We start from the raw sequence: 13,064 nt of genomic DNA on the forward strand, positions 1-13,064 counted from the left end.
AACCTAGCTCTAAAAACGCCCTGAGTGAAAAGATGAGGCGGGAACAGGACCAGAGAATGTTAGGAGAAACCAGAGCGGCCTAAAAAGGAGGCCCGAGCAAGCCCTTGAGCAGTTTCACTTCCGCGGGGCGCCCAGCGTCGCGGGCCCTCGCCCTGCGGCCCGCGCCCCGGGGCTGCGTTTCCGGGACCTCGGCCGCAGCCGCCGCGGTGGGAAGCGGGCTGAGGACGGTCGGGGGCCCAGAGACCAGCTCGCGGAGAACCTCAGACCGGGAGAGGCCGGGCTCGGCGGGCACCTGTCCAGGCGCGCGGGCTTCAGCGGCCGCGATGCTGCCAGCAGCGCCGGGCCGGGCGGGCGGGAGTCGGGAATGGCCCGCAGGCGGCCCAGCGCCCCGAGGTGGGTGTGCGCGCGGCCGGGCGGCCGGAGGGAGGCCAGCCCGCCCCGGGGTCGCGCGGAGACTGTGCGCCTCGCGGCCGCGGGACCACAGCTGCCACTCCGCCGCGCAGCCGGCTTCTGTCGCGGGCTCCTTGCCGGGGGAACCGGGACGCGACGCGGTGGGAGCGCTCCTTGAGTCTGGGCGGCGTGCCACCGCCGGTGCCGCATTTTCTGAGTAGCTGAAACTTTCCAGAGCACCCGGGACAGGCTCCTCTAGTTTCTAAAATCAGCTTGGAACGTGTTTTAGAGTTATGCATCAGCCTAAAAATTCTGTCAACATGGCAAAACTGCCCTTTGGTAGCATCGCCCGTTTACCTGCCGGGTCTCCCAAAATCCAATCCGGTAAATTTGGCCTGTGACCTGCTAATCAGACAGGTTACTTTCTGTAAAAACTCCTCGAAACACAGATTTTCTTAACTTGTTGAAAGGAAAAGCAGTCCGTTCGGTTGAATACATAAATGCATTTACGGGTCAAACGGAAGTTAAGGCACTTGTTTTCATTCCTTTTTGAAGTAATTCAAATGCATTTGTGAATTGTATAATGATTATAAAAAGTGTTCAGTTTTGAAAATTAAAAAGAAAAGGCTTCACTTGGATATTAAGATTACTGGAGATGTTCACACTGAGATATGCGATAAGAAAATCTGAGTGAAATTCCGTTAATTTGCTGAATGGAGTTTCTCATAGCTTATTAGCATTTTGTTAAGTAATGACATTATGGCTTTAGCTGTTTCTCTTGGCAAGTGTTTTTTTTCATATATAAATTTTAAAAGACTGCTTTTCAGTTAAAATGGGGGTATTTGTGGCAATGGAAATGACAAGAAAGGAATTACATCTTAATCCTTCAGTAAATAAACCAGCCATGTCTTTTGAACCTTGAGCAGGTTAGCTCTTTTGTAATTTCAATTGAACAATTTAGTTAAATAGAATCAGCTACAATTTGTTTCAAACTTCTAGATTGAGCACTTTAGCCAGAACATGACTATTATTTCACTTAATACTCAAGTAATACTTTGAGGTATTTGCTATTGTGAATAATGCTGGAGTGATGTGAACCAACTTTTGTCTCATCCTGAGTATTCCTTTTCCTCCCATGCATTTCTCCCCATCTCCTTTGGTTCTTCCAATATGGTATTTATTACTTGCTTCATTTGCCTCCTCATTTGGCTCAGGTAATGACACTTTTCTTATACTGAGCTATCTCTTTGTTATTAACCCATGCCATTCCTAGATGTGAATAGTATTCTAAAAGAACTAGTTCTGATTAATCCTTTTTTTTTTTAAAATGGATACCTTTCCGTGTGACCTCTGTCTCTGCTTTGGGCAAGTGTCTCCACAGAATCTTAGACTTTGGCTTGATGTGACACATTAAGGGTCAGTTAGTCCAACTGCCTCATTTTAGACATGAGAAAACTGAGACTCAGGGAGTGATTTGCCCACAGTCCCATAACCAGTAACTATTTGAAGATCCCATTCATCATTTCACCGACAATCTTTACCTACCCACCCCCAAGACTTGTGTAGTAATATGAGTGTAAACTGGGCAAACACAGTTTAAAGTGGTAAATACACTTTCATGCCTATGAAGATTATATTTCTAGCATTAGGTGTATTGTGTATTTGTAATGACAATATCTTGTGTTTACTGCCATCAGAGAAATCTATGAGTGTCCAACTTGTCCTTTAATGGAAGCAGAAAAGATACGATACCCAGAACTAAGACAGTGTGAAAATGATGCACAGTGGTGAAAATTCCATTTAGACTTTATTTTCTGGCTTATGTTTAACTAGATACTGTCCACTAATGTCCAAAAGAGAAATTCCTTCTTTGTTTTATTTCAAAATTAATGATTGTTTAAATTTAAACTGCTACCTTCAATAAGGACTGTTTATTATAAAGCACAGATTGCTCCCTACCCTGTAGTTTTTGTATTTTTTATTAATATTATTTGATGCCTCTGATGAAGAGAGAGATCAGTTGTTAGGTTAAAAGCAGAAAGCATCTGTCCTGTCTCACATCTTAATATGTTAACTTTCTAAATGTTGAACATTAACATTCTGAAAACTGTGGTCTGATGGACTGCATCTTTGCTTGTGAGAAACATGGTTTGTCTAAGTCTTTCCTTTGTGTCCTAAAGTTCTTGAAGATTTGAAGCTTTTTACTCTGACTACAGTCTTCCAACATAGCCAACAACCTAGATTTCTCCTACCAGGGAAATACCCTTATTTAACTCTAATGGCTGGTAAAACTTGCTTTCTTCAGACCAGTGAGAAAGGTTCTGATAAGCTTACTTATGCTGAGATTTTAAAGAGAGGTAGCTCTCTCAGGGCCTTTTTACTTTAATATGGGATAATTCTGTAATATTTACTTGCTTAGGATTTCAGGCATACACAACAGCATACTGGGCGTCGTACTTGGGGTAGCAGAGGGACCTTTTTTTCCACATGTATCTGAACACGTGCTATAGGTGATCATGCCCTACTTATGATGGCCTCTGGGCTCAGACTGCTTCAAATCCAGTCCAACTTCATTGCATATCTGCTTTGTCATCTTGGATAAATAAATAAATCTGTCATTATCCCAACTGGTCCATTAAAAAAGCAAAAGTGGGTACAAAGCAACATTTATTTGAAAGAATGTTTTTGAGGATTAAAGGAGAAAATGCATGTGAAGTGCTTTTCAGGGTGCCATAGCAAAGAGTAATTGCTTGATACGTGTTAGTTATTGTTTTACTTCCTTGGTCATTGATCAATAGTGTCATATTTACATGTAAAAGATAGAGTTCTTATTGAGAAACTGCCTCATGCTGACTTGGGGAAAAACTTAAAAGAATGAAGCCATCAAACTCCCACACCAAAAAAGTTTGGGAGTGTGACTTCCTGTAGTAAGATAGTGTCATAATCTTGGGGAAATAGTGTGGTTAATAGTTCTGAGAGGAGAAAAAAAAGGAATCCACAATGAGAATAGCTAAGGATAGATGGATTAAAAGGGTTTAAACTAGGGCAGTTACAGGAAAGAATAAAATGGGAATTTAAGAGGACAAAATGAGAGTGTGTTTTATTTCCCCATATCACAGAGTACCAATTGTGACCCAATTAAAAAAAAAAAAATGTATGTGAAAAAAATAAGCATCAAACATAAAATTGTGGGATACCTCATCAAATTATAAGAAGATGGAAGATCTATTTTACCAAAATATTTACTGTTGGGTTAAAAAAAAATCCAATGTAAAGAATATCATTCCTGCCAAATATAAATCACATGTTTTGAGAAGGTAAATGGCTGTTACCCGATCATCTAAGTTACAGTTGCTATTTTATTACTTTCTTTATAAATTATAGAATATCTTATAGTAATTTTGGAGACAACTATGAAATAAGAATAGGAAGGATAAACATTCTGGAAGTTATTATTTAAAAATAAGTTATTATATGGCCTTGTAATTCTTTCCTGTTTTAAATATAAAGAATGGTATCTAAGTTTTACTGCAGACACTGAAATAGTCCAGGTGGTGAAAATAACAGATATTGTATGGAATTATACCCTCCTGTATTTATTTTTGACTCAGAGAAAAATAATGAGCCTTTTAGACCTTTACCACTGAACAGAAATATCTTTGTTGCTTCCAAGTGCTCCAAATTGAGATAATCCAGAAAGACCACTTCCCTTTGTAATCATGAGAAGTAATTCATCATTGCCTTGTGGTCTTTTATAAGATTTTCTTTGCTCCAGGTTATTAAAGTAAGTTTTGTTTTATCATATTAACTATGTGCCATATTTTCCTTTCTTTTAAGCTCCTGTACCTCTTTTCCATATTAGTAATTCTCATTGCTTCATGTTTTATGTGTTCCATTTTATAAGGAAGACATACTGAAAAGTGTAAGAACAGTTCCTGACTTAGAATTTCATTTGCCTGATTTCGTTTGGTCATGATCTATGCTGAGGTGTAAACCTCATCCTTTGGTCAGGATCAATATCCTCATTCCCTTTTTGTTTGAATTTATCCGTAGGATCATGTCTAACTTTCAGAAGAAAACATAGTGTCAGACCACTTGAAATTTTGGCCTTCTTTTAATAGCTACCATTTATTACGTTTCTACTTTGAATTCATATTATATGGATATCCCATTACCTTGATAGGTGAGAGCATCAGAGGATTAGCACCTGCTTTGGACAAGAAGTTATATTGTTCCATATAATCATATGAAAACATTTAATAATTCATTGTGTTCTTTCATGTCCTAAAAAAACTTTTCTAAACTTTTAATTTTTTTTTTAGGGGCTGGGGTGGAGGGTGAAACACCAACATCAAAGATACGGAGAAACAAATCATATCAAAGTGGTAGGATTCTATAAAATCATGGAACTGGAATGACGCATTGTAGAGCGGGGGCCCCAACCCCCAGGCCGTGGGCCACTAGTGGTCCACAGCCTGTTAGGAACTGGGCCACACAGCAGGAGGTGAGCGACAGGCGAGCAAGGGAAACTTCACCTGCCTCCCCATCACTCGCATTACCGCCTGGACCACCCTGCCCCCCGCCCAGCCAGTGGAAAAATTGCCTTCCACGAAACCGGTTCCCTGGTGCCAAAAAGGTTGGGGACCACTGTTGTAGAGTATTTCTTGTGACTGTATGAAGAATCCCTAAAATTTATACATTTTCTACATTGGCCAATCACATTTTATTTAGATTTAGTAGAGCCATGTAATTAAAAAATCTCAGGAGACAACTACAGGTTTAATACAGTTCGTGAACTATTGGGTCACAATTGGGAAAGTGAGTGAGGTAAAACTGAAGCAAAAATCTACTTTGATTTCAATTAAGGAGATAATTTCCTTTATTTCCTCATTACTTTTCAGTAAGAGTTTAGAACTTTCACTACTCCAGGCACTTCTCTGTAGACCAGAGGACCAGAAACCCTTCCTTTATCATATCCTGTCCATCCATACCTATGTAAAATGGGTAGAACCATGGATAGCCCAGATTCCAGAAGCAGTTACTTTGGCCAAGAATAGGCACTTGATTCAAAGGCAGACAGTCCCTGGACTGCTTAATGACCAGTGATGTGTGTTGTCTGGCACACACATTTAAAGATCTGTTGGACTCAACAAAACCCTTCTTTCAAACAAGAGATAATGAGACTGTTGTCAGTGGAAGGTCGATGTTTGATGATATACAGTAGAGGATGACAGCTAGTTGACTCATGTGCAAGGTGGATAATTAGAAAGAAGACGAGAAGAGATAATTAAGGAGGACTGAAAGACAGAGGGAGGAGTCTTAGTTTCTGATTTTCCATTTCCAGGCCAAGTTAAGACCCAGCTGCACTTGTTGTTCTGATATTGTCTGTTCATGAAATGCCTGTGGTGTCCTTGCAATGACCTTCTCTTTACATGGACTAATTTGAATGAGTTTCTCTTCTTTGGAGGAAAAAAAGAGTTTGGCTTAGAATACCTTTATTTCTCAAACACTGCCACTCCTGTTCACATAAGCTTCTCCTCTTTTAGAAAGTTGTTACTATTGTTAAAGTGATGTCTTCTATGCATCTTCCACTGAAAGTTAAACAATCTGAGAATTAGGTCTATTCCTTTTATGTGCTGAAAGTAGGGTGCCTTATGAGTAAGTCTTGTGGTCCTCTAGATAAGAATATTTGGAGTTTTCTAGCTTTATTGTTGATATTTGAAGAAACTGCATGCAGTTATTTTTGTCTCTAAATTGTCTTTCAGTCGCTATAGTTGGTGAGGAAATACTTCATTCAAAGGTTAATATTATAAGAGTTAAGCACTGTTAAGAAGTCTAGAGTTTTGCATTATGTACTATCGTTACAGAATTATGTTAATTATAAAATTTAGCATAGACTTATTATATCTTGTTAATTCTGTGTTTTGATTTATCTGAAAAATTTACAGCATACTGTTTCTGACATTTTTAAAATGTATTTAAATTGAGGCACACAGAGAGGACGCTTATGACATTTATCTTTGTAAAAAAGGAAGAGAAGACACAAAAGCAGCATAATTTACTGGCTATTATTGCAATCTCCCAGCATATGATGAAAAATAGCATCACTGACAGGCAATTGTGAAAACTTTATACACACTATCAGTGGATTAATATCAATCTGAAGCAGTGTAATCAGCATTGTACTTCAGAGATTGGTCCTTGATTAAGATGTTTTTTAGTAATAGAGTAGAAAGTTTAGTATCCTCATTAAGTTACAGATGATATGTTAATAATGGGGTTAATTATCATCTTGGAAAACAAGATTAAATTCAGTGTGCCCTTACCAAACTGGGGAGATAGGCACAAATTAATGAAGTTCAGGTGTGATCAATTAAGTGTAGTGATGTAGATGAAGGAATTAGGCTCAGAATGATAAGAGATTTTCAAGTTTTGACAAGGGTACATTCACAGTCTTATAATGAGCAACGGGGAGAGTTGCAGAAGAAGAAGCTGGAAAAGTAAACGGAAACTAAATTACATAAATCTGTGAGAAAAGTCCCCTAAGTAAATATAATGAGTAGCTATTGAAGAGTTTTAAAACAGAAGCATGACATCACTAGATTTTGGTTTTTAGAAGATCACATGAAAGGTTATTCTTCTTCTGAATCACCTTCTAAATCAATAAAGGTGAAAATAAAAAGAGAATTTATAACCTAAAAAAAAAAAGATCATGTAAGCTGCTTTTGGTACAACGAATTGGAAGAGGTCAACAATGGAAAGGTTTTGAACAATTAGGAGTTTATCAACCAGTTAAATACAGGGAGAAGTGGACATGTTTGTTAAGAACTATTACTTACATACTTTTTGTGGTATAGTAGGAGATATAGAGCCTGAGGGGAAAGAGATGTGAAGAATCAATCTTAGGTTTGTGGCATGGAAAAGTTGGAGGGTCATAAAGCTGTCATTTACTCCAATGGAAAAGATTGAAAGAGCAGGAGGAAACGGTAAGGGCATGAGAACATCCAATTTCAATTTTGTGTATGTTATATTTGGGATATCTGGGAAATATTCAAGTAGCCATGTCAAGTAAACATTTGATATTATGATCTGGAGCTCAGAAAGGCAGTTCAGGCTGGAGATATAAAATTGGGGAAAATACAGTCTTTAAAACTGCATCAGTAAATAAGATAACCGAATAAAAGACTTTAGAGTAGAAAGAAAAGATGACCCAGGATAAAGAACCATGTAAAGCAAACATTTAAAGCATTGATAGAGCGAGAGGAGTTACCCAATATGATTGAGGAGAGGCTAAAAAGAAAAGGAGGAAAATAAGAGTAAAATGGCAAGAATTCAAGAATAAAATGTTCGGGGAAGGCAAGAGTGGTGAACTGACTCAAATTCTTTGAATAGGTCAGGTAAATTGAGGACTGAAATTTAGCCAATGGATCTGGCACCATGAAACTTAAGATGACCTTAGAGAGAGAAGTAAGTAGCTTTAGTACAGGGGATGTGAGTTGAAGGGTGAAGGTAGATGAGGATGTGGACGCCATGTAGACAACTTTTTAAAGCGCGGCTGCCAGAGTGTAGAAAGAAAGTAGCCACTGCAGGAGATGTGGGTCAAGGAAAGAATTTTATTTATGTATTTATTTTTTGTTTTAAGATCTGTGCTGCTATAATGATTTATTTGTACTCAAAAGCTGATAGCACTACACCAAAGGGGATTTTCTCCTGTGAAAACTTTCAAAGACAAGTTCCATAAATTCCATTAGGAACACATTTTAATGTACAGATTTTCTTATGTGTTTAAATATTCTGTTTCATTTTTTCCCTTACTTCTTTCCTTCTTTTTTTCCATGTTTCCAGCGTTCTTCTTCCTCCTCCTCTCCTCCGCTTCCTTCTCCTCCTTCATTCCTTTTCCCTCTCCCCACCTCCTTCTCTCCCTAAGCATCAATGTTAATGGAAAATAACTTATATTCCTTTTTACAGAAACTTTGTTTCAATGCTAGATTATTCCATAGCTTTATTTTTTATTGATCATCCCGTCCTTTTTATCCAAATTGGAATCAATGCATCACTATTACAATCATATCTTTGCATATGCTTCAACTCCCACCCACCTCTTTTTGTCATACCCGCTTGATAAAACAGCAGCCCTACATAAGTCTATCCAATTGTATTCTTCTTGTCTGAATCCATGTAACTGAATGTTGCTAAATAAAAGCACATTCAAGCAGGTTGGTATAGTTATAAATTTGGACAGTTCTTGTTACATGTTAGTTGTGTCATAGAAGATTTTGATAATAAATGACAGTGAGCTCAAAATTGCATTCCCTGACAAGGGTGTAGAATGCAGATTCGTTCTGTGATGTCAGATCAGTGAAATCTTACATACTTTCTGTCTGCTGATGGGCAAAAAACACTGTACCATGCTGCCTAACACTGTATACACTAGATAATGTGACTCTTGAGCACTTGAAATACAGCTGGTTCAAACTGAGACGTGCTGTAAATCTAAAAACACACACTAGTTTTCAAAGATTTAGTACAAAAAAGTAGAATATAAAATCTCTCAGTCATTTTTATATGGATTACATGTTGAAAAATATATTGAATTTATTGGATTAAATTAAATATATTACTATAATTAATTTTACCTGTTTTTACTTTTGAAATGTAGCTGTTACAAAATTAAAATTACATATGTGGTTAGCATTTGTGACTTGTATTGTATTTTCTGTTGGATAGCAGTGCTCTAAGCTTTCAAAAAAAACCCCAGTGACATCCATTAAAGGTTTGATTTCTCCCTTATAAAATATTGTTATATAAATATTACCAGATAACTGTCATAAAAATGGTAACATAATTCACAGTTCCTCCAGCAGTTTAAAGAGACCCTCTTCCCATTCATGCCCACCCACAGAAGGTATTTTAATAGTGACATTTCATTATTATTTTAATGCTAGGTAAAATTTAACTAGCATTTTTCATATCATTTACTCATATTTCTATTATGTCTTCTGTCTTAATAATTTGTAAGAGCACATTGTAAGATCATACTGTAAGATCATATTATATACTTTATCTTATGGATCACAGATACTTTTCTTAATCTATCTTAGTCTTTCTAAATGATTTAGATTATGGGGTTTGTTGCCACTGAATATATTTTAATGCTCATTGGTTCAAATATGCTTATATTTTCTTTCCTAGTTCTGTTTCCTGTCTTGGCTGGAGGAGTCTTGTAAACCCCTAAATGACCAAAGTCACTTTCTACATTTTTTTTCTAGGATTTAAATTTTTATAGTTGCGTGTAGTATGCTTGGGATTTATTTTTGTTTATAGCATGAGGCTGAAATCCAACTTAAGTTTTTCATTTTTTTTAAAATAAGGGCAGCCAATTGAGAAATCAACATTTATTAAAGGAACCCTACTCTTCCAAATGAACTGAAATACCACCATTGCCATACAGCAAATTTTCATATATCTTGGAATTTGCATTCGGAGTGTTCTGTTCCACTAATGTATTTGTTTATTCCCAAGCCAATATCTGCTAAGGAAAATTCTCCCAAGAAATCTCCTTTTCCTTTATTTTCTTGGCTATTAATAGATATTTATTCTTCTATTTTTCCACTTGCATTTAAAGATTATTTTGTCCACTTCTCCTTCCCATGAAACAATTGGGATGCTGTGTAACACGTAGTTTAGAAGCATTTGATAGAAAATAATCTAGGAGTTTTAAGCAGAAAGAACTTTAAGATAGGGAATTGAGTTTTTACATAATTGATGTAAGGAGTTTGGAAATAGGCTTGGACAATTTTCCTAAGTGTCCTGCTTGGGGGGGGGGGCTGGAGTGGGGGGTAGGGGCGAATGGGGTGGTGACTGCTTTCTTATCACCATCAGGAAGCTAGGGAATCTGGAAGGCACTGAACCAGATGTTGGCACCTGAAACGCACTGGCGTCAGGACCCTAAGAATTTCTGGCTTATAAGCCGTCTCCTGGTTGCTGGATCTGCACTAACAAAAACAGATGCCTTTCATTTCTTTGGAATTGCATTATATGTATATACTGATTTGGGGAGAAGCAACTTTAAATTCTATTAAATATTCTATTGGATTAATTTGGGAAGAAAATTCTGTGTGAAAAAGGTCCTAGGTTTCAGAAGTATATAGTAACTTGGGTTACTTAAATCAATTGACAAAGTTGGAAACTTTCCACTCACTCATGTTACAACCACATGAAGGTTGAACTTTCCTTATGTGCTTCTGTGAACAAATGTAACAAGACATTACTTTCTATATTTGAAATGTCTTTCCAGGTAATATTTTATCACAAAATTAGTTCCTTGAATCATTAATTGGAAAAATGTGACCTCTGCATTGAAATTATGAGAAGGAAAATATCTGAAATTTTATTAGTATTAAACTGTATAAGATATTAAAATTTTAAAAAGACACACAATGCCTTTTTAAAAGGAATTTAAGATAGATCTTTGGATATGCCTATAGAATATTAGTTTACAATTTATCAAAAATTTTATTTGTATTATAGATGAAACTGATTTCCTAATCTCTCACCTGTTTCCTATACATTTTTCCAATTTAACATTGATAAATGTTATTTTACATGATAACTAAGGCTACAAGTTGTGTTCACCTTTGTGGGTTGATTATCTGTACTGATATCTATGTCTTATCTATATCAACTCAGATATGGGATCTGTCACTTACTTGTGTGACTTTGAACAGATTACTTATCTAGGGTCCAATTCTTTTATATCTGGAATGGGTAACACCCTATTTTATAGGATCATGATGATTAAATATAATTCTGTGTGTAAAGTGCCTGGAGCATTCATAACAGGTGCTTAGCAAAAGGCAAATATTATTACATTCAGCATAAGCTGGTATTCAACTTTCACTTTTTTTTTTTTTTTTTTAATTTTTATTTATTTATTTATGGCTGTGTTGGGTCTTCGTTTCTGTGCGAGGGCTTTCTCTAGTTGTGGCAAGCGGGGGTCACTCTTCATCGCGGTGCGCGGGCCTCTCACCATCGTGGCCTCTCGTTGTGGAGCACAGGCTCCAGACGCGCAGGCTCAGTAATTGTGGCTCACGGGCCTAATTGCTCTGCGGCATGTGGGATCTTCCCGGACCAGGGCTCGAACCCGTGTCCCCTGCATTGGCAGGCAGATTCTCAACCACTGCGCCACCAGGGAAGCCCCAACTTTCACTTTTGTTAGAAGAAATGTGTTTACATGGCTCATTCCCTGCACTTCTGGTGTCACATACATATGAATCTCAGGATTGAGAGCCTCATATAAATGTTCTTTCAGTTCTCCTGTTTAATTTTTCTCAACACTACATTAAACACTGTAATATCTCAAACACATGATTCTCTGGGTATTCACTACAAACTGAACTTGATGAAACCTGTGATCTGTTATGAAAACAAATGCTGTGTTTCTATATGTGAATTGTGTGTTGTCTTCAGGAAAAATAGTTAATGGGTAAAGAACATTTTTCTCATTTTGAGAATTTAATTCTGTTTAAGCATCATATTTTCAAAAATAAAAATGTAGTTAATGTTCATTGCTTTATTCTTGGAGGAGACTTGGTCCACAACTATATCGCAGATTATACCTCCCCCTCCCCGGCCCCATGAAGAAAAAACAACACACAGAAAAACTGGATCATAGTGTAGTTGACTCATAGGGTAATTGACCCAGATCATAGTGTAGTTGACTCTTAACTTTTGTGATAAAGGCATTTCTAATATCATCATATAGTTAAATAATAGTTGATATAGTTGTATAGGTAAAGCTTTAGTGATATATTTGAAATTGTTTAAATTATGTCTGAGCAGTGTATTCCTTATAGGGTATAAATCTATACAGTGTTTCACCTAGACCTCTAAGGGTGAGGAGAATAACAGAAAGGGGCCCCTAAGCAAATTTCTAGTTTTAAGTAACCTACAGTTCCTATAATTACGGAAAGAAAGGGACAGCTTTTCTATTTTTTTTTATGAGAGCCAGTCTTCCGAGAAGTTAGCAATTAACACACATTTCATTTCTGCCTCTCCTTGGGAAAATATAGAAGATTTGTTAGAAAGTATGCTCATATGTAGTATTTTATTATATGACCTCTGAGAATAATTTTCTGATCTGGTGCATATGAAAATCTAGGCTTAGGTTCCTCATTCTGAGTTTAAAGCCTACCTGAATCACCTAGTAGTTAGTCATATGACCTTAGGTAACTGTTACAGGACCTCTCTGTACCTCACCAAGAAATGAGGAAGGAACATTTAGTAATACTTGCAGCAGAGTGGGTGCTCTGTAATTGATGGCCATCATGGCTGCTGCGAGGTGAGTAGGTGAGTGGCCATGTGAGACATTATGAAGGGTGACTCATACTTCTCTTACCTGATGGTCAATACCTCGAAAACCTGAGTTCATACTTCCAGGGCTTTATTCCTTTAATACTGTGTTGCCCATATTGCTCTATAGCAAAAAGTTTTGAATATACATATTAGAACATTAAAATGGCCTGAGAAATTCTGCAATAAACAATGTCTCAATTTCCTTGAAGCTATTGTTTCACAAATATATTTAACCGTGGGATGCTTTGTCACCTCAACACTGGTAGAGAAGTCAGTCCTTCTGCACAAAGTTATCACCCCTGTTACATGGCAAAGAGTTC

The 13,064-nt window shown here is 37.3% G+C and overlaps 1 protein-coding gene across 8 annotated transcripts in view; it reads left to right on the plus strand.

The window, feature by feature from the left end:
- BANK1 (B cell scaffold protein with ankyrin repeats 1) overlaps positions 1 to 13,064 on the plus strand; it is a 485,507-nt gene that overhangs the window by 163,905 nt on the left and 308,538 nt on the right. The window contains exon 1 of one of the 8 annotated variants that reach the window (XM_082390994.1): positions 43 to 393. The exons of 6 other annotated variants lie outside the window; for them this stretch is intronic. In XM_082390994.1, the coding sequence (XP_082247120.1) occupies positions 324 to 393 (70 nt within the window). In that variant the 5' untranslated portion in view covers positions 43 to 323. Of the gene's footprint in view, positions 1 to 42; positions 394 to 13,064 lie in introns of those variants that run through there. One more of the 8 variants, XM_082390993.1, reaches the window with a different exon arrangement.

This window comes from Balaenoptera borealis (genome assembly GCF_965194805.1).
Source record: "Balaenoptera borealis genome assembly, chromosome: 4".
NCBI lineage: Eukaryota > Metazoa > Chordata > Mammalia > Artiodactyla > Balaenopteridae > Balaenoptera > Balaenoptera borealis.